This window comes from Anolis sagrei, chromosome 12 (assembly GCF_037176765.1).
Source record: "Anolis sagrei isolate rAnoSag1 chromosome 12, rAnoSag1.mat, whole genome shotgun sequence".
NCBI classification, from domain to species: domain Eukaryota; kingdom Metazoa; phylum Chordata; class Lepidosauria; order Squamata; family Dactyloidae; genus Anolis; species Anolis sagrei.
In genome coordinates this window covers 8,085,596-8,106,807 of record NC_090032.1, presented here as the reverse complement: position 1 = coordinate 8,106,807, position 21,212 = coordinate 8,085,596, and the positions used below count along the sequence as shown (strand labels likewise).

At 46.3% G+C, this 21,212-nt stretch overlaps 1 protein-coding gene across 1 annotated transcript in view; it reads left to right on the top strand.

The window, feature by feature from the left end:
• The window catches only part of GON4L (gon-4 like), a 53,607-nt gene extending 34,407 nt beyond the window's left edge, over positions 1–19,200 (top strand). Inside the window, exons 22-32 of the mRNA XM_060758158.2 lie at positions 1,550–1,814; positions 4,452–4,633; positions 9,161–9,358; positions 9,450–9,593; positions 11,327–11,470; positions 11,646–11,765; positions 12,819–12,932; positions 14,061–14,250; positions 15,477–16,122; positions 18,091–18,193; positions 18,851–19,200. Of these exons, the coding sequence (XP_060614141.2) occupies positions 1,550–1,814; positions 4,452–4,633; positions 9,161–9,358; positions 9,450–9,593; positions 11,327–11,470; positions 11,646–11,765; positions 12,819–12,932; positions 14,061–14,250; positions 15,477–16,122; positions 18,091–18,193; positions 18,851–19,009 (2,265 nt within the window). The 3' untranslated portion in view covers positions 19,010–19,200. The remainder of the gene's footprint in view (positions 1–1,549; positions 1,815–4,451; positions 4,634–9,160; positions 9,359–9,449; positions 9,594–11,326; positions 11,471–11,645; positions 11,766–12,818; positions 12,933–14,060; positions 14,251–15,476; positions 16,123–18,090; positions 18,194–18,850) is intronic.
• Positions 19,201–21,212: the final 2,012 nt, after the last annotated feature.

Here is a 21,212-nt window from a genome sequence, read left to right as displayed (position 1 = left end):
TTCCTAATGCTGCAACCCCTTAATGCAGTTCCTCATGTTGTGGTGATCCCCCAACCATAAAATTATGAGTGGTATTTTTTAAGTAAGGTCCGTTTGAACATAAGTACACAACGAAAGTTTATTTCAAAAAAGTAAATTTATTTTCAGAAAGTACATACTTCACTCTATTTTTTGACATAGTTGCCAAGTTTGTTCAAACACTTATCATACCTCTGAACCAATTTTAAAATACCCTCTTCATAAAAACTTGCCGCCTGCTCCGATAACCAAGAGTTCACTGTAATCAAAGAAGGGTGACCGGAGCGGTACACATCATGGACGTTGTCACGGCCATCTTTGAATGGTCGTACCCACTTACGCACTTCGCTTTCACTCATAACAGTATCACCGTACACTTCACAAATCTGTCGATGAATTTCTGCAGCAGGCAGGTTCCTTGCTGACAAAAACCGTATCACTGAGCAAACCTCACATGCGGAGGGTGAGTTGAGAGTCTTAAACATTTTTAAAGCACAGAACAGAACCGTACAGGTTAGCACCAGAGCGGAAACTGAGCACAGTTGTTCCCGAGGCATCCCGGTACACGAGGCACGCCGGTACACGACGCACACGCTCGTTGCGGTATGAGCGCGAACTACTAGTGTCTACAACAAAACGGACCTTACTTAAAAAATACCCCTCGTACTTCATACTGTATTTTTTGCTGGTCATGGGGGCTTTGTGTGCCAAGTTTGGTCCAAGTCTATCTTTGGTGGAATTCAGAGTGCTCATTAATTGCAGATGAACTATAAATCCCACTATTATTGTCTAATATTTATTGCTTGTTTTATGAGTTTGTTTATTTATTTTATGAGTTTATTTATTTATGAGTCACTCCTGACACGACAAAAAAATATATTGTTGTATTTGTTATGCTGTTGTTTTATTGGTGTGTTGGGCCTCGGCCTCTTGTAAGCTGCACCGAGTCCTTCAGGAGATGTTAGCGGGGTATAAATAAAGGTTTATTATATTATTATTATTACCTACAACTCCAAAACGCCCAGGTCAATTCCCCTCCAAACCCACCAGTATTCAAACTTGGGCATATTGGGTATGCATGCCAAGTTTGTTCCAGATCCATCATGGTTTGCGTTCATTGTGTGCTCTGGGTGTAGGTGAACTACAACTCCTATAAATCCCTCCAAAGACATCCAGTATTTTTTGTTGATAATGGGGGTTCTGTGTACCAGTTTAGTTCCAGGTCCGTCATTGGTGGACTTTAGAGTTCTCTTAGATTGCAGGTGAGCTACAGTGGTCCCTCGCTACTTCACGGTTCGCTTTTCGCGGACTCACTGTTTTGCAGTTTTTCAGTAAATGTAAAATGTAAAATGATTTGCAGAGATGCCAGTGGGGATCTTTGTGAGCTATGCAATCCCCACCTTCGCACTATATCATCTTCTGTTCATGGCAAGTGCCCCACCTCTCACCGGTGAGAAACAGGATGCTGGACTGACTGGCTTGGACATGGAACCAGACTATTCCTCTGATGCTGTGTTTTTGTGGGTTAAAGGAAACAATGGAGAAGCTGACCTGGCTTGCATCTGAGAGGCGCCTGAGCCAAGAGGGTGACTCAGAGGAAGAGAATTCCCAGGAGGAGAACTCTGAGCCTGAGGAAGAGGAGGAGGAGGAAGAAGAAGGAGAAGGGGAGAACCTGGAGAGTCTGCAGAAGGAGGATGAAATGACGGATGAAGTGACCAATTCCGCAGACAGGCCTGCGTTGTCTCTTACCTTGACCTGCACTGTCCCAGAAGTGGAGCCCAGTCGCTCTCCACCAGGTGAGCATGACCCCTCTGCTAAAGTGAGAATCCTCTCAAATAGCAGATGTGAGATGGTACAGTTGCCATGGATCAGCATCAAGGCAAGCTTACCAGATCCACTTTCCTAAACTAAGTAATCCTTGTACAAAATCTACCAAAATTTCTTCAAAGTGCTGGCTTTGGCCTATAAAACCCTAAACGGCCCCGCCTCAAATTACCTGTCCGAACACATCTCCCCCTATGAACCATCGCGGAGATTAAGATCCTCTGGGGAGGCCATGCTTTCCGTCCCGCCATTGTCACAGGCGCGATTGGTGGGGACGAGAGACAGGGCCTTCTCGGTGATTGCTCCCTGGTTATGGAACTCCCTTCCTGGTGAGATCAGGTCAGCCCCTTGTCTCCTGTCCTTTAGAAGGATGGTAAAACTTGACTGTGGGACCAAGCTTTCGGGACAGGGCAATAAAGCAGCAATAGGAAAGATGACCAGGCCAAATAGATTTGACGTGGATGACTAGGACGGTTTTAGATGGTGTATTTTAATATTTTGGTAAATGTTTTTAATGTTTATGTATGTATATAAGAATTTGGCATGGAATGCTTGCCGTATATATACTGTGCTCTGCCCTTCGGGGTGAGAAGGACGGAATATAAATGTTTTAAATAAATCAATAAATAAATGCTCTATTTTGGTCTATTAGGGAAGAGGTGACAGCTTTGCCTTAGTGGTCTTTGTATTCCCGCATCCTGCATGAACAAGGAGCTATTGGCTGGGCTTTAGCACAGCTGTGCCAGGCTTTTGATCACCAGCAGCAATAGATCACACCAATCAAAAGGTTGGCAGTTCAAAGCCTGGGTCGGGGTGAGCATCTAACCTTCAGCCCAGCTCACTGTCCACCTAAGCAGTTCGAAAACAGCTGTGAGCTGTGAGTAGATATTTAGGCACCGCTTGAGCAGGGAGGCATTTTATGGCACCATAAAAAGGAAGTACCAAAAAATGTCAACGATCAAAGAAAGGAGGAAAGTCTTTGATCAAGGGCTCTTCATCCTAGAGGATGAAGAGTGACAGCACCCCCCTGGGGCCAGAATCAAGCACAACCTCCAGGACGCCACAGTTTGGGGAAAGTGCCAACATATACCTCTATCTGTTGTTTGTCCCATCTGTTTGACAGCATTGAATGTTTGTCATGCATGTGTTCTGTGATATGCCCCGAGTCCCCTTCGGGGTTTTATTTATTTATCGTGTCAGGAGCAAACCAAACAGTTGTATTGCATTTTTTAACAAACAAACAAAGCACAAAGTTTGCGAGCTTGGTAGCTGATTAAATGTCCTTTGACCAGTATCTGGCCAGTTGGAGTGCCTCTGGTGTTACTGTATAAGAAGATCCTCCCTTGTGCATGCGGCAGGGCTCAGGTTGCATTGCAGCAAGTGGTCTGTAGTTTGCTCTTCTCCACACTCGCATGTTGTGGATTCCACTTTGTGGCCCCATTTCTGAAGGTTGGCTCTGCATCTCGTGGTGCCAAGCGCAGTCTGTCCAGCGCCTTCCAAGTTGCCCAGTCTTCTGTGTGCCAAGGGGGGAGTCTCTCATTTGGTATCAGCCATTGATTGAGATTCTGGGTTTGAGCCTGCCACTTTTGGACTCTCGCGTGCTGAGGTGTTCCAGCGAGTGTCTCTGTAGATCTTAGGAAACTATTTCTTGATTTAAGTCGTTGACATGCTGGCTGATACCTAAACAAGGGATGTATCTGCCTTGGTCCTTTCACTATTGGCTGCTACTTCCCAGCGGATGTCAGGTGGTGCAATACCGGCTAAGCAGTGTAATTTCTCCAGTGGTGTAGGGCGTAGACATCCCGTGATAATGCGGCATGTCTCATTAAGAGCCACATCCACTGTTTTAGCGTGGTGAGATGTGTTCCACATTGGGCATGCATACTCAGCAGCAGAGTAGCATAGCGCAAGGGCAGATGTCTTCACTGTGTCTGGTTGTGATCCCCAAGTTGTGCCAGTCAGCTTTCGTATGACATTGTTTCTAGCGCCCACTTTTTGCTTGATATTCAGGCAGTGCTTCTTGTAGGTCAGAGCACGGTCCAGAGTGACTCCCAGGTATTTGGGTGCGCTGCAATGCTCCAGTGGAATTCCTTCCCAGGTAATCCTCAGAGCTTGGGATGCTTGTCTGTTCTTAAGGTGAAAATCACATGTCTGTGTTTAGGGATCAGCTGGTTTTTCCTGTAATAGGCAGTAAGAGCACCTAGAGCTTCGGAGAGCTTCTGTTCAATCCTGCTTGAGCGGTGATGGCACGATCATCTGCATAGATGAAACTCTCTGTCCCTTCTGGCAGTGGCTGGTCATTTGTGTAAATGCTGAACATGCTCCCCTGAGGCAGGCCGTTCTTCTGTTTCCACCATCTGCTTCTCTGGCCCTGGAACTCAACAAAAAAGCTCCTGTTTTGTAGCAGGTTTCCTATGAGGCGGGTGAGGTGGTCGTCCTTTGTGATACTATACATTTTTCTCAGGAGGAGGCAGCAGTTCACAGTCTCATAAGCTGCTGACAGGTCTATGAAGACAGCTCCTGTGATCTGCTGTCTTTGGGGTGAGAAGGCTAAAATATAAATGCTGTAAAAAAATCATTTTTCTATTTCTCTGATTGGTTTCTTCTAGGGGAAAATGCCAAAGCGCCTGGGAAAAGCCGGAACTCATATCGAAGTCGGGCCAAGCGAGGCCGGTCTCGCGCCAGCAAGGACACCTCCAAACTGCTGCTTCTCTATGATGAAGACATCCTGGAGCGAGATCCTTTGCGGGAGCAGAAGGACTTAGCCTTTGCACAGGCCTACCTCAGTCGGGTAAGGAGACCCTGGGAAATGTCAGAAAAATTACAAATTGACTAGGTCAATCAATGAAAGCATTAAATGGATGCAATAGAGAGGGTCTTTTGTTAATAAGCCCACTCATCCAACAGGAAACAAGTTCGTGGCCTTCAAACCGAACATAAATAAGGTCTTTTAGGGAAGGCAAAGGTTTGAGAATCGAGTGTTTGGTGAATATAAGAAGCTGGAGGACTTGCCCTACAAGGCTATGTTGTAGCTATGACTCAAGGCTTTTGGGCTTCCAGATCCTTTGACTGCAACTCCCAGAACCTACCTTAGATTACCAGTTTGGCAAATCCCAATTTGACACAGACTCAGATATTCTGACCCTGGCTCCAGTGTTGTCTTTCAATCCAATAATGTTAAATTGAAACTGGCTGCACTCCCTTTTGAGAACTGTGTGATGGGCTTTAAAGAAAGCCCTAAACAGTTTGGGACCCGCCTACCTTCATGACTGTATCTCTCTCCACGTACCAACCCAGGCCCTTCGATATTTGGGGGAGGCCCTCCTTTCACCCCTACCAATCTCACAATCTCGTCTTGTGGGCACGAGGGAGAGAGCCTTCTCCTCTGTGGCTCCCTGACTTTGGAACTCATTACCTGGAGAGATCAGGAAAGTCCCTACCCTTGAAATGTTAAAAAAGGACCTTAAAACCTGGCTCTTCCGCTGCGCCTTTGGCGAGTAGGTGCACTACATGACATTACTGCACCCCTCAACGCTTTTGCCACTGGAGTACACGCCCTCAAAATGGGAAGTTTAGCTTCATAATTCTGCTTGTTTTTATGAGTTCCCTGCAAATAACCTGCTCCTATTTTTTATCTCATTAGATTTTAATCGTTTTATCTTGTACATGTGGCCTGCCCATTGTTATCATGATTGTGTTTATTGGAATGTTATACTGCTTTGTTTTTTTTTTCTATGTAATTTTGATGATGTTGTTTGTTGTTTATGCTTTGCTTCTATTTTGCTGAGAGGTCAACCCTCCTGTTCAAGGAGCTCCATTGGCTGCCGTTCATTTTCCGGTCCCAATTCAAGGTGCAGGTGCTCACCTACAAAGCCCTAAACGTTTTGGGACGCTCCTACCTGCGTGACCGCATCTCCATATATGAACCCACACGATCCCTCCGTTCATCTGGAGAGGCCCTGCTCACGATCCCACCTGCGTCGCAAACGCATTTGGTGGGGACGAGGGACAGGGCCTTCTCAGTGGTAGCCCCCCGACTCTGGAACTCTCTCCCCAAGGACATCAGACAAGCCCCAACGTTGGCAGTCTTTAGGAAGAGCTTGAAGACCTGGCTGTTCCAGTGTGCCTTTCCAGAATAGGAAACTCCGAGCATCATGTCCCAAATGCACTTTACCAGAGATTTAAGATTGTCTGCACATCGCTCCTACCCTAAAATCCTTACATTTCACCTGTAATGTCCAGCACTTTTAATTTATTCATTACATTTGGCCCGGCCCTTAGTTTTAATTGTGTCATGATGTATTGTTTATTGTTTTACTGTTATTGCTTTAATGTTTATTGGTTTGCTTTATGAGTTTAATTGTTGTATTTGCTATGCTGTTTTTTTATTGAGGGCCGCACCGAGTCCTTCGGGAGATTTTAGCGGGGTACAAATAAAGTTAATAATAATAATAAATAATTATTATTATGTTGTCCGGGCTTGGCCCCATGTAAACCGCTCCGAGTCCCCACTGGGGAGATGGTGGCGGGGTATAAATAAAGTTTATTATTATTATTAATGCTTCCGCCAATCTCTTCGCTTCCCAAGAGATTATTATTATTATTATTAAACTTTATTTGTACCCCGCTAGCATCTCCCGAAGGACTCGATGCGGCTTACAAAGGCCAAGGCCTCAACCAACAACAACAGACAATAACAATTCAAAGCAAGCAAATTAAAAACATAAGCAATAACAAAAACAAAATATTACACTGTTACGCAATACAACCAGGGCCGGGCCAATGAAGGGTACAGTTTAAAAGTGCTGGGTGTAAGAGGTGATATGTTGGGATTCTAGGCAAGTGCAATGTGCAGAGAGTCTTAAGCTCTAATAAAGTGCTTCTGGGACGGAGTGCTGGAGGTTATCCTATTCAGGAAAGGCACATCGAAATAGCCAGGTCTTCAAGTTCTTCCTAAAGACTGCCAACGTGGGTGCTAGTCTAATGTCTTTGGGGAGGGTGTTCCAAAGTCAGGGGGCAACCACAGAGAAGGCCCTGTCCCTCGTCCCCACCAAACGAGCCTGCGACGCAGGTGGGATCGCGAGTAGGGCCTCTCCAGATGAACGGAGGGAGCGTGCGGGTTCATATACGGAGATGCAGTCACGCAGGTAGGCAGGTCCCAAACCGTTTAGGGCTTTGTAGGTAAGCACCTGCACCTTGAATTGAGCTTGGTAGGTAAACGGCAGCCAATGGAGCTCCTTAAACAGGAGGGTTGACCTCTCTCTGTAAGGGGCGCCGGTTAACATCCTGGCCGCCGCCCGTTGAACCAGTTGGAATTTCCGAGCCATTTTCAAGGGCAGCCCCACGTAGAGCGCATTACGGTAATTCAACCTAGAGGTGACTAAGGCATGGACCACCCCATGACATGGATTCACTGTCATGACCTTATTTCCTGGTTTTGTGTGAAACCAGGAAATTAGGCCATGCCTTAGATCCCCTACCACAAGGTGGCGCTTTTTAGACCGGGTCTACAATAAAGAAGCCAAGACCAGGACAGAGTTTTTGTTGTTGTTCATTCGTTCAGTCATTTCCGATTCTTTGTGACCTCATGTATCAGCCCAGGCCAGAGCTCCCTGTTGGCTGTCACCACCCCCAGCTCCTTCAAGATCAATTCAGTCACTTCAAGGATGCCATTCATCCATCTTGCCCTCTAGGTTCTTGCGGGTTTTTTCGGGCTATAGAGCCATGTTCTAGAGGCATTTCTCCTGACGTTTCGCCTGCATCTATGGCAAGCATCTTCAGAGGTAGTGAGGATGCTCACTACCTCTGAGGATGCTTGCCATAGATGCAGGCGAAACGTCAGGAGAAATGCCTCTAGAACATGGCTCTATAGCCCGAAAAAACCCGCAAGAACCTAGTGATTCCAGCCATGAAAGCCTTCGACAATACATCTTTCCCTCTTCTTTTTTCCTTCCATTTCCCCCAGCATCATTGTCTTCTCTAAACTTTCCTGTCTTCTCATGATGTGGCCAGATTACTTCATCTTTGCCTCTACTAAACCTTAGATCTGGCCTGTGTATATTTGAAACAAGGGCGAGGGTTGCCATGGAAATGGGCGCAATGAAGGGGAGGGACCAGTGTGAGGAATAGGAGGCATGAGGGAAATAAACTGGCAGTTGGAATTTTGTTTCGTACCCTAATGTATGCTTTTAGAGAAATAAAGCTTTCCCACTTCATTTGTGTGGTAATTTTTTGTCAGAAAGCCATAGATCCGGACGTTCACAGCCTCTTTCCCTTCCCTTTTGTGGTGTCCCTGGTTCATGAAGGGCTAGAAGGCATGATCATCAAGTTTGCAGACGACACCAAATTGGGAGGGATAGCCAATGCTCCAGAGGACAGGAGCAGGATTCAATACGATCTTGACAGATTAGAGAGATGATTGGCCAAAACTAACAAAATGAAGTTCAACAGTGACAAATGCAAGATATTCCAATTAGGCAGAAAAAACAAAATGCAAAGATGCAGAATGGGGGACAATACCTGGCTCAAGAGCAGTACGTGTGAAAAAGATCTTGGAGTCCTTGTGGACAACAAGTTAAACATGAGCCAACAATGTGATGTGGCGGCAAAAAAAGCCAATGGGATTTTGGCCTGCATCAATAGGAGCATAGTGTCTAGATCTAGGGAAGTCATGCTACCCCTCTATTCCACTTTAGTTAGACCACAACTGGAATATTGTGTCCAATTCTGGGCACCACAATTCAAGAGAGATATTGACAAGCTGGAATGTGTCCAAAGGAGGGCGACTAAAATGATCAAGGGTCTGGAGAACAAGCCCTATGAGGAACGCCTTAAGGAGATGGGCATGTTAGAAGAGAAGGCTGAGAGGAGATATGATAGCCATGTATACATATGTGAGGGGAAGCCACAGGGAGGAGGGAGCAAGCTTGTTTTCTGCTTCCCTGGAGACTAGGACGCGGAGCAATGGCTTCAAACTACAAGAGAGGAGATTCCATCTGAACATGGAAGAACTTCCTGACTGTGAGAGCCGTTCAGCAGTGGAACTCTCTGCCCCGGAGTGTGGTGGAGGCTCCTTCTTTGGAAGCTTTTAAACAGAGGCTGGATGGCCATCTGTCAGGGGTGATTTGAATGCAATATTCCTGCTTCTTGGCAGAATGGGGTTGGACTGGATGGCCCATGAGGTCTCTTCCAACTCTTTGATCATGGTAGACCCAGTCTGGACTGGAATGAACTGGTTGCAACAATTTGCAGTTTATTTAGATGCAACGTTTGGTGTATACCTTTTCCCTCTAACAAAGAGATGTCCCCGTTTCTCCAGGTGCGTGAGGCCTTGCGGAGTGTGCCGGGGAAGTACGAAGAGTTTCTCCGCATCATTTATGAGTTTGAGAACAATGCTCAGAAGCAGACGGCCGTCGACCTCTATGCACGGCTGCGGAGTGTGCTGCAGGAATGTCCCCAGCTGCTCACAGACTTTGCAGCCTTCCTCCTCCCCGAGCAAGCCCTGGAGTGCGGCCTGGTGCGTAGGATGGAGTAGGATATGAATCTGTGTCATGGCTGGATTCAGAGAGGGGCAAACTCAGGGTTCTTTTCTCTTTTTCCCTGTGCAGTTTGAGGAGCAGCAAGCTTTTGAGAAGAGTCGGAAGTTCCTTCGGCAGCTGGAGATCTGCTTTGCTGAGAACCCTTCTCACCACCAGAAGATCATCAAGGTCCTGCAGGGCTGTGCGGAGTGCCTGCCTCAGGAGATTATGGAGGTAAAAAGCCAATGCGGGTTTCTTTCCCATCTATCATACTATGTGTATGGGTGTGAATAATATCTATCTATATCTATCCCTGGATGGCTCTTTGTCAGGAGGGCTTTGATTGTGTTTTCTTGCCCTTGTGAAGGGAGTTGGACTGGGTGGCCTTAAGTATTTTCTGTTGGTCATGGGGGTTCTGTGTAGGAACTTTGCCCCAATTCCATTGTTGGTGGGGTTTATTTATTTATTTATTTACTGTGCTTATATACCGCTGTTCTCAGCCCGGGGGCGACTCACAGCGGTGTACAACATGGAGAAGACAGGGTACAAATTACAAGACACAATCTAAAATCAATCCAGCAATAACAAAAGCATCGTCATCAACAACATCAACAATATCAATATCAATAATACAAAAAGCCATTCGCATCGTCTCATCGTTAAACCACAATCCAGTATCATATTCCGTTGTTCCATTCCTGTCGTCATTACCAATTATTGCATTTCTTGTTCGAATGCCTTCTTGAACAGCCACGTTTTTAATTCCCTGCGGAATATCACCAGGGAAGGGGCCAATCTGATGTCCACGGGAAGGGTGTTCCACAGCCAAGGCGCCACCACCGAGAAGGCCCTATCTCTCGTCCCCGCCAGGCGTGCCTGTGAGTCAGGCAGGATCGAGAGCAGGGCCTCCCCGGACGATCTCAAAGTACTCGTGGGCTCATAGGCCGAGATGCGGTCAGATAGGTATCTTGGGCCGGAACCGTTCAGAATGCTCTTTGATTGTAGTTGAACTATAAATCCAAGTAACTATAACTCCCTAATGTCAAGGTGTATTTCCCCCAAACTCCACCTGTGTTCACATTTGGGTATATGAAGTATTTGTGCCAAGTTTGGTCCGGATCCATCATTAATTGAATCCACAGTGATCTCCAGATGTAGGTGAACTACAACTCCCCATCTCAAGGTCAATGAATCATAGAATCATAGAATCAAAGAGTTGGAAGAGACCTCATGGGCCATCCAGTCCAACCCTCTGCCAAGAAGCAGGAATATTGCATTCAAATCACCCCTGACAGATGGCCATCCAGCCTCTGTTTAAAAGCTTTCAAAGAAGGAGCCTCCACCACACTCCGGGGCAGAGAGTTCCACTGCTGAACGGCTCTCACAGTCAGGAAGTTCTTCCTCACGTTCAGATGGAATCTCCTCTCTTGTAGTTTGAAGCCATTGTCTTCCAGAATTTCCTGTTGATTGTGGGAGTCCTATGTGCCAAGTTTGGTTCAATTCCATCGTTGGTTGGGTTCAGAATGCTCTTTATTGTAGTTGAACTGTGAATCCCAGCAACTACAACTCCCAAATGACGAAATCCATGTTTTTTGAGTGATGGTCACTCCTTGGGGTAGTAGGTGTATTGTGTCCAAAATTGGCTCTGAGTCCCCTTCGTAAATATGTCGTAAATATAAAAATAAGTACATTTTCTTTTTCCGTGGTGAATTGGATGATTGGGTGGATGCTGTTGAGGTGGTCAAGGAACTTGCCTTGTTTCCAACTAACCTCACAACCTATGGATGCCTGCCATAGATGTGGACGAAAAATAAAGGAACATGGCCAGACAACTTAGAAGGCTCATAGCAACCCAGTGATTCCGGCCATGAAAACCTTCGGCAACACAATACTAATCTCCCGTCTCCTTTTCCCCTCTTTCCTTTCTCTTCTTGTCTGCCTTTTTTTCCCTCTGTCCTTCTGGTTAGCTGAAGACCCAGATGTGGCAGCTGCTGAAAGGTCACGATCACCTGCAGGACGAATTCTCGGTTTTCTTTGATCACTTGCGCCCTTCAGCCAGCCGCTTGGGAGACTTTGAGGAGATTAACTGGACAGAGGAAAAGGAATATGAGGTGGGGACTTATTGGGGAAACGCTTTTCTCCCTCTCTGGCCATGTTGACTGATCCTGATGGGAGTTGGAGTCCAGCAGCATCTGAAGGGCTACTGGTCCCCTACTCTTGGTGTGTAGAAATAGATCGGACTGAAATGGGCTCTGCTGCTTAACACCGTTCCTGTCCTCCTCCTAGTTTGATGGGTTCGAAGAAGTCTCCTTGCCAGAGATAGAAGAAGAGGAGGAACCCCCTAAAATGCACACGGCCTCAAAAAATAAGAGGAGGAAGGAACTCGGAGGCCAGAACACTGACAAGGTGAGTGGAGAACACTAGGAAGGCCTGTTAGTAAACTCTCCAGAATTGGCATTGTGCTGATAGATTCACAATCATAGAGTTGGAAGAGACCTCATGGGCCATCCAGTCCAACCCCATTCTGCCAAGAAGCAGGAATATTGCATTCAAAGCACCCCCAACAGATGGCCACCCAGCCTGTGCTTAAAAGCCTCCAAAGAAGGAGCCTCCAACACACTCCGGGGCAGAGAGTTCCACTGCTGAACAGCTCTCACAGTCTCTTCTTTCTCATGTTCAGATGGAATCTCCTTTCTTATAGTTTGAAGCCATTGTCCCATTGTGTCTCCAGGGCAGCAGAAAACAATCTTGCTCCCTCCTCCCTGTGACTGGAATCTCCTTTCTTGTAGTTTGAAGCCATTGTTCCACGTCCTAGTCTCCAGGGAAGCAGAAAATAAGCTGGCTCCCTCCTCCCTGTGACTTCCTCTCACATATTTATACATGACTATCATATCTCTTCTCAGCCTTCTTTTCTTCAGGCTAAATATGCCCAACTCTTTAAGCCACTCTTCATTGGGCTTGTTCTTGATCCCTTGATCACTCTGGACACATTCCAGCTTCTCAATATCACTCTTCAATTGTGGTGCCTAGGATTGGACACAATATTCCAGGTGTGGTCTAACCAAGGCGGAATAGAGCATGGGGAGCATTACTTCCCTAGATCTAGACACTATGCTCCTGTTGATGCAGGCCAAAATCCCATTGGCTTTTTTTGCCGCCACATCACATTCCTGGCTCATGTTTAACTTGCTGTCCACGAGGACTCCAAGATCTCTTTCATATGTACTGTTCTCGAGCCCGGTGTCCCCCATTCTGTATCTTTGCATTTCGTTTTTTCTGTCTATGTGGAGAATCTCAAAAGTAATTACTTAATGTTTGAATTCAAGCCCCCAAACTTCGGGGTTATGGCACAATCTTACATCAGGAGGCATAGCTACAAGAGAGAGAATAATCTCCCATTTACCACCCAGTTCTCTTTTCTCAGCTCATGTCGATGTCTTCTGTATTGCTTTCTTTTAGGAGCCTGAGTGGGCCGAGGGGACGAAGGAATGCTTCTGCTCATGCCATGAGGGCACCAGCGACCTCCGGATGAAACGGAGCAAGCGAAGGGGTTGCAGCCATTGCAGCAACAAGGTAGGTCCTGAAAAGAAGCACAAACAAGGGGGAAGGGACTAAGGAGCTGATAAGCACTAGCTACCTTCCCTAGCAATAGAGGCCGCAGTGGCGCAGCATGTTAAACTGCTGAGCTGCTGAACTTGCTGACCGAAAGGTTGGCAGTTCGAATCCAGGGAAGGGTCGCAGTATTCTGCTGGTTGCAGTATTCGCACTTGCTTTGGGCAGGCATTGATTCTTTCTCCCATCCTGGACATTATTCCACAGGTCTATTATATATACCCCACTTGCCTCATTTACAACAGTTCAAACCTTGTTCAGACCTCTTAGTTATTGAGATTATATTGTACATATTTTAGGGGTGTTGTTAGCTGCCTGGGAAGATATTTCAACAGGCAGCATGTAAGTAATCTATGCATGAATGCACACTTGAATACAACCTCTAAGAATGCCTGTCACAGATGCAGGAGAAATGTCGGGAGAGAGTGCTACTGGAATGTGGCCATGTAGCCCAAAAAACTCACAGCAACCCAGCGATTCCGGCTCTGAAAGACTTCAACAATGCAATCCCTGCAGCTTTAGGGAGGGGTGGGTTCAGGCAGTGGAGCTGAAAGATGGAAAGAGCCAAGGATCGGGTCAGAGTGAGCTTCTGACCCATTTGTGTAGCTTGCTGTCGACCTTTGCAGCCTAAAGAACAATTGCATCTGTCAAAAAGGAAATTTTGATACCGCTTATGCGGGGAGGCTAATTTAACTAATTTACGAGGCCATAAAAATCTCCAGCAAGCATGCAAATAACGAGGAAGTACTTCATCAGTGTCACAAATGGTCGGTGAAGGGACAGCTCCCCTGGTGGCCAGAATACCCTCAAGAAAAGCTGGAATATTAAATTGCCTCTGTGTTTGTCCATATATATTGTGTGTCTATGGCATTGAATGTCTGCCATGTATATGTACATTGTGATCCGCCCAGAGTCCCCTGCGGGGTGAGAAGGGAGGAATATAAATACTGTAAATAAATAAATAAATAAGGGGGTGAGCTTCTGCTATTAGCCCCAGCTTCAGTAGGATTTTCGGCACAGGAAACACGTGAGGGTTGGGAGCTGAAGCTTTTGCACAAGATCTTGTTGACCTGTCTACTTGGTCTGCAGGCAGCGGATGGCAAATTCTTCAAACACAAAGATCCCCAGGAGCTTGCAGATGGCCTTGGCCCACAGGACGTGAGTCTCTGCCCCGAAGGGAAGGATCCTGTGGAGGAGAGATTGGAGCTGAGAGAAGATGGGGAGCTTCCCCAGAACAGGATGAGATCGGCGGCCAGGAGAGCAGATCCTTCTGGAGCAGGTTTGTGGGGGATTAAAGGCATAGAAAAGCCAAAAGTAGGCATGTATGTGTATTTTCTTGTTTGTTTATACCCCAAAGGTCCCACGTGGCTTGATAGATCTGGACCAAACTTGGCATGATCCAACTTCAAAAGAATGGAGGGGATTAAACTAAAAAAGCTGCTGAACTTGCTGACTGAAAGGTTGGTGGTTTGCAGTTTCGGGGTCCTCCTGGACTCATCACTGAGCCTGGAATCCCAGATTGCAACAGTGGCCAGGGGAGCGTTCGCACAATTTAAACTTGTGCGCCAGCTGCGCCAGTACCTTGGGAAGTCAGACTTGGCCACAGTGGTCCATGCTCTCATTACATCTAGGATAGACTACTGCAATGCACTCTACATGGGGCTGCTTTTGAAGACTGCTCGGAAGCTCCAAATAGTCCAACGAGAGGCAGCCAGGTTAATAACTGGAGTGGCATACAGGGAGCATACAACTCCCATGTTACGCCAGCTCCACTGGCTGCCAGTTTGCTACTGGGCACAATTCAGATATAAAGCCCTAAATGGCCCCGGCCCAAATTACCTGTCTAAACGCATCTCCCCCTATGAACCATCACGGAGATTAAGATCCTCCGGGGAGGCCCTGCTTTCCGTCCCGCCATTGTCACAGGCGCGATTGGTGGGGACGAGAGACAGGGCCATCTCGGTGATTGCTCCCCGGCGATGGAACTCCCTTCCTGGTGAGATCAGTTTGGCCCCCTCCCTTCTGTCCTTTAGAAGGATGGTCACAACTTGGCTGTGGGACCAAGCTTTTGAGACAGGGCAATAAAGCAGCAATAGGAAAGATGACCAGGCCAATTAGATTTGACGCGGATGACTAGGACGGTTTCAAATGGTATATTTTAATATTGAGATAAATGTTTTTTAATGTAAGAATTTGTGTCCCAGCATGTCATAAATGTGAACAGGGAAATTGTGTAGTATTGACTATGGCATTGGCCATGGTGGTCCAAGCCTTAGTTACCTCTAGATTGGACTACTGCAATGCATTCTACGTGGGGCTGCCCTTGAAGACGGCCCGGAAATTCCAACAGTATTGAACGTTTGCCGTGTATATGCTGTGCTCCACCCTGAGTCCCCTTCGGGGTGAGAAGGGCAGAATATAAACGTTTTAAATAAATAAATAAATATTTTCTCTTGTGGGTAATGAGAATCATGTGTTTTGGGGCCCTTTTCTCTTCTTTCCCAGGGCCTCGTATGGAAGGAAAACCATCCTCTTGCAAAGAAATCCCTTTGGAAGGGAAGACCCTGCCTTGTGTCCAGGCTTCTGAGCTGTGCTCTGTGCCAGACCCCCCTCCCAATTTAAAGAAGGCCGGCGATGTAGGCAAGCAGCCCGCTACTACGATTGCTACCTCCACCTCCCCACTGAGAGCACCCCAACCCAAAAATAGCTCCACCGGAGTGGAAAGTGAAGTTAAAGTCAGCCTGAGGAGTGGAGAGGCCTCCTTGGGCCTTTGCAGAGACATTTCGGAGCCTGCGACATGCGGAGCCACAAGTCCGCAGCCAAGTTTTCCACTCGACAAAAAACGGACAGAGGAACCCATCCCTTCCTCTCGGGCACTTCTCCAGGACATTGAGATGGAGAGCCAGCCTTCCTCTCTGGAGATGAAGGCTTCGCACTCTGAAGACCCCTCAGTGGGCACAAATGGTGGCTTGCAGGCTCAAGCAGAAGGATCTACTGTGGGATTGGGTGCAAGTGGCTGCTCACAGGAGCTTTCGCCAACAGCCGGAAGTAGAGAAGGCTCCACCTTGTTGCAGAGAGCGGTCGAAGCCACGGTCTGTGCCAAGAACATCAAGGTCAGCTCCACCGGAGAGAAGGTTGTCCTATGGACCAGGTAGGCACCACTCTGCCTTGTTGTCCCAAAGCTAATACTAATCGTAATAATGCTGGGAGACATCATGGATGCCAGCTCTTGAGTAGGCACTTACTTTTAGAATTTCTTTATCTCCTCTAATGTCACGGCTCCTCAGAAGTCATGTCATAAATGTGGACAGGAAGGTTTTGTGGTATTGACTATAATAATAATAATAATAATACTTTATTTGTACCCCGCTACCATCTCCCCAAGGGACTCGGTGCGGCTTACATGAGGCCGAGTCCACAATACAACAACAAAAACAATAGTAATAGTAATCTCTGCCTAAGAACCCACCAGGACTTTGAGATCTTCCGGGGAGGCCCTGCTCTCGATCCCGCCTGCTTCTCAAGCACGGCTGGCGGGGACGAGAGATAGGGCCTTCTCGGTGGTGGCTCCTCGGCTGTGGAACGCCCTTCCTACGGACATCAGACTAGCACCATCTCTAATGGTATTCCGCAGAAAAGTGAAGACCTGGCTGTTTGAGCAGGCATTCGAATAATTAGTGCAATGACTGGTTAATGAACATTGGAACGGAATAATGAATGACGAATCTGGATCATGTTTTTGATAATGAGACGATAGTGAATGGTTATTGTAGTAATTGTTTATTAATTATGTAATATGTTAGGTTGTTAATTGTTTTTTACACTATAGCATTGAATTTTTGCTGTTCTTACTTGTTGTGAACCACTGTGTGTCGCCTTCGGGCTGAGAACAGCAGTATATAAGTAAAGTAAAGTAAAGTAAATAAATAAATAATACAAACAATAAATAAACTCATAACAGAAAATAGCAATAAACATTAACAATAACACAGCAACGTTTAAAAACTTATGGCAGGGCCAATGTACGAATTAAAATTTAAAAAATAATGCTGGGCGTGACCAGGTGACGTATAAACAGGATAGAAATTTTGGAGAGGGATAGAACATGTAGACAATCCTAGATCATTAAAAAGTGCATTTAGGGACATATTGCTGGGTGTTTCCTTATTCTGGAAAGGCACACTGGAACAACCACGTTTTCAGGCTCCTCCTAAAGACTGCCAGAGATGGAGCATGCCTGATGTCCCTGGGGAGTGAGTTCCAGAGTCGATGGGCCACCACCGAGAAGGCCCCGTCCCTCGACCCCACCAGTCGTGCTTGCGACGGAGGCGGGAGTGCGAGCAGGGCCTCTCCAGATGATCGAAGGGTATTGGCCACGGTAGTCCACACCTTAGTTACCTCTAAATTGGATTGTTGCATTGAGCTCTACATGGGGCTGCCCTTGAAGACGGCCCGGAAATTCCAACTGGTCCAACGAGCAGCAGCCAGACTACTAACTGGTGCGAGCTACAGGGAGCGGTCAACCCCCCTGTTTAAGGAGCTCCACTGGCTGCTATGTATTTTCTGGGCCCAATTCAAGGTGCAGGTTTTGACCTACAAAGCCCTAAATGGTTTGGGACCCACCTACCTGCGTGACCGCATTTCCGTCAACGAATTCACGCGACCTCTTCAGTCTTCCGGAGAGGCTTTTCTCTCGCTCCCACCCTCATTGCAAGCTTGACTTGTGGGGACGAGAGAGAGGGCCTTCTCTGTGGTGGCCCCTTGGCTCTGGAATTCGCTCCCGAGATATTAGGTAAGCTCCCACCCTGGAAATCTTTAGGAGGAGCCTGAAAACTTGGCTCTTCCAATGTGCCTTCAATGACTGAATGTGTGATAATCCCTTACTAAAGTCTGCATAAAATGTCCTCAGAAGCACTTCATTCTCTGGTTTGTGCAATGAACTCTTACCTTATCTCCCGGATCCCTGGGATGCATGGTTAAGAAATCTATTCATAGTTTTAGTTCTTCTTGAAACAAATATGATCAGTTTTTGCTTATTGCAGACTGTAAGGTGGGGGGGCTTTCGCAATCAAGAATTCTCTCTCACCGAAAGCTTCTTTCCTCTTTCTCTTTTATATAGAGAAGCCGACCGGGTCATTCTGACCACTTGCCAGGAGCGAGGAGCCACGCCGGACACCTTCGGGGCCATCTCACAGCAACTGGGCAACAAAACAGCAGAAGAGGCATGTCTTTGTGGCAAATGGGATGGGCAGGAGGAGAATGCATGTGTGCATGTGTATATGTATATGTGTATATGTATATATAATTTATTTTGGGGGGTTTTAAGTCCGTTCTGCTGGTTTTTTGTGTGTTTTGAGGGGTGGCCTGATAGGTGTATTGTGTCCAAATTCGGTGTCAATTCGTCCAGTTGGTTTTGAGTTACGTTAATCCCATAAACGAACATTACATTTTTATTTACATAGATATAGAGGAAATGGAGTAAAGAGAAAAAGAAGGGAAAAGGAAGGAAAGGGAGAAAAAGGAGGGAAGGAAAAGAAGAGACAAGGGATAGGTATGAGGGGAGGGAAGAAAGCAAAAGAAGAGAAAATAAGGGAAGAAAGAAGAAGGGGAAGAGGTATGATGGAAAGGAAGGAAAGAAATAAGAGTTGGAGGTGGTATATGAGGGAAATGTAGGAAAGAAGGGCACAAAAGGAGCCATGTTGCTATGGAGACATTGTGAGGTAGGCCCTCTTAGACCTGGAGAAGGGAGAAAGTAGACAGGCATCGGTTCCAGTGATGTTATCAGTAGTCCAGAGTTGGAGATACTGTTCCAGAAATCCCTCCAGGAGTAGCTCTGTGGTTTGTGTGTGTGTCTCTAACCTGCCGTGCTATTTGCTCAGGTTGCCCACCGGTTCAGGGAGTTGATGGCTCTCTTCCACACGGCCTGCGACATCAGCTCCGAGGACGAGGACGACGGCGTGAGTGCTACCAACACAGACCAGCTGTCAGATAAAGATCCGGTCCTCTCTGAGGAGGAGCAGGAGGAACCGGGCTTTTAGGCACCGAAAGAGCAAGAGATCTTTGGAGAAAGAGAGATTGTTGTCTCTTGTAAAGCACACTTGAAGCCGCCTTCAAAGACATTCCCCTCCTTGTCCCTTTTTTAAAACGGTGAGGAGGGAAGGAAGTTCTGCAGAGAACAATTGATGTAAATATTTCAGTGGTAGGGAAATGAATAAATGGTCTTTAGTGATGTTTTGGATGAATATTTATTTAAGGAATAAATGCCATTCCAATGTGGCAGTAGCCCCGTTATTGGGCTATTTATACTGACGGGGAGAATGGGTGGGGCTACTAAAAAACAGTCTCGAAAATGTCGGTTGCTGCCTGCGCGAGCGCAGGAATATACCAAATGTGTGATTCACAGCTGACCACGCTGGAAAAATTAAATACTTAATGTATTGTCACGGATGGAATCACTGGGCTGTTATATGATTCCTAGGCTGCATGGTTGTGTTCAAGCAGCATTTTGTCCTGATGTTTCGCCTGCATCTGTGGCTGGCATCTTCAGAGGAGCTGATGGTAGTCAAGAAAGTGAAATATATATAGTGGTTGTCGGTTTGTTGTTTATTTGTTCCATCGCTTCTGATTCTTCGTGACTTCATGGACCAGCCCATGCCAGAGCTCCCTGTCTGCCATGGCCACCCACAACTCCTTCAAAATCAAGCCATCCATCTTGCCCTTGCTCAGCCCCTCTTCCTTTTTCCTTTCTTTTTTGCCAGCATCATTATCTTCTCCAAATTTTCCTGTCTTCTTATTTTGTGGCCGGAGTACTTCAACTTTACCCCTAATATCCTTCCCTCCAGTGAGCAGCTGGGCTGTCTTTCCTGAAGTATGGACTGGTTGGATCTTCTCGCGGTCCAAAGCACTCTCAGAATTTTCCTCCAACACCATAGTTCAAAAGCGTCTCTCTTCCTTTGCTCAGCCTTCCTTATGGTCCAGCTCTCACACCCATAGGTCGCTACGGGGAATACAAAGTCTGTCACTGGCTCCACATTTTCTCCCTCTATTTGCAAGTTCTCAACCCATCAGATTGCCACCATCTTGGTTTTTTGATGTTTCTTCTTTCACCTTGGTTAGAAGGCTCCTCTGCACCTCCTCGCTTTCAGTCATCAAAGTGGTATCATCTGCATATCTATAGTTCTTAATGTTTCTTCCTGCAATTTTCACTCCACCCTTTCACTCCATCAAGCCGCGGACATCAATGATGTGTTCTGCCTACAAGTTGAATAGTTCAGGGGTGAGTAGACAGCCGTCGTACTCCTGTTCCAATCTTGAACCAGTTTGTTATTCCGTAGTCTGCTCTTACCATTGCTACTTGGTCATTATACAGACTCCTCAGGAGACAGAAAAGGTGAGTTGGTATCCCCAGAGTGGTCCAGAATGTCCGTGTTCTTCAACACCACTCTGATAGCCATTATGTCAGACTACACAGAAAAACCATTGGAATCCACAAGCACACGGACAATTTCTACAAAAAAAACCCCATGAAAATGAACAAAATTTGGCTACCGGTTTTGAAAAACACTAGAATTATATTTTTATATTATATTTATTTATATATATATATATATATATATATATATATATATATATATATATATATATATTGTGCGGGTGGTGTTTAAGAAAACCCTTCCTGATTTGTGTCGGCCATTTTGTCTGCCCCTTTGCCTGAGGAAAGGGAACCATTTTAGATCAGAGACCACCAGGGAATCTTGGAAACAAGTTGGTCCCTGTGAGATCCAGGCTTGGACAAGCCATTTCAGGTCAATTTTCTAAACCAATAATAAACTGTCATCTATTTGCCTCAGAAAACTGTCTATTCGCCTCAGAAAACTCGTCTATTTGCCTCAGGAAACTGTTGTCTATTCTCCTCAGAGAACTGTCTTCTATTCGCCTCAGAAAACTGTCTTCTATTTGCCTCAGAAAACTGTTGTCTAGTTGCCTCAGAAAACTGTTGTCTAGTCGCCTCAGAAAACTGTCATCTATTCGCCTCAGAAAAGTGTCTTCTAGTCACCTCAGAAAACTGTTGTCTATTTGCCTCAGAAAACTGTCATCTATTTGCCTCAGAAAACTGTAGTCTATTCGCCTCAGAAAACTCGTCTAGTCGCCTCAGAAAACTCGTCTATTCTCCTCAGAAAACTGTCATCTATTCGCCTCAGAAAACTGTCGTCTATTCTCCTCAGAAAACTGTCGTTTAGT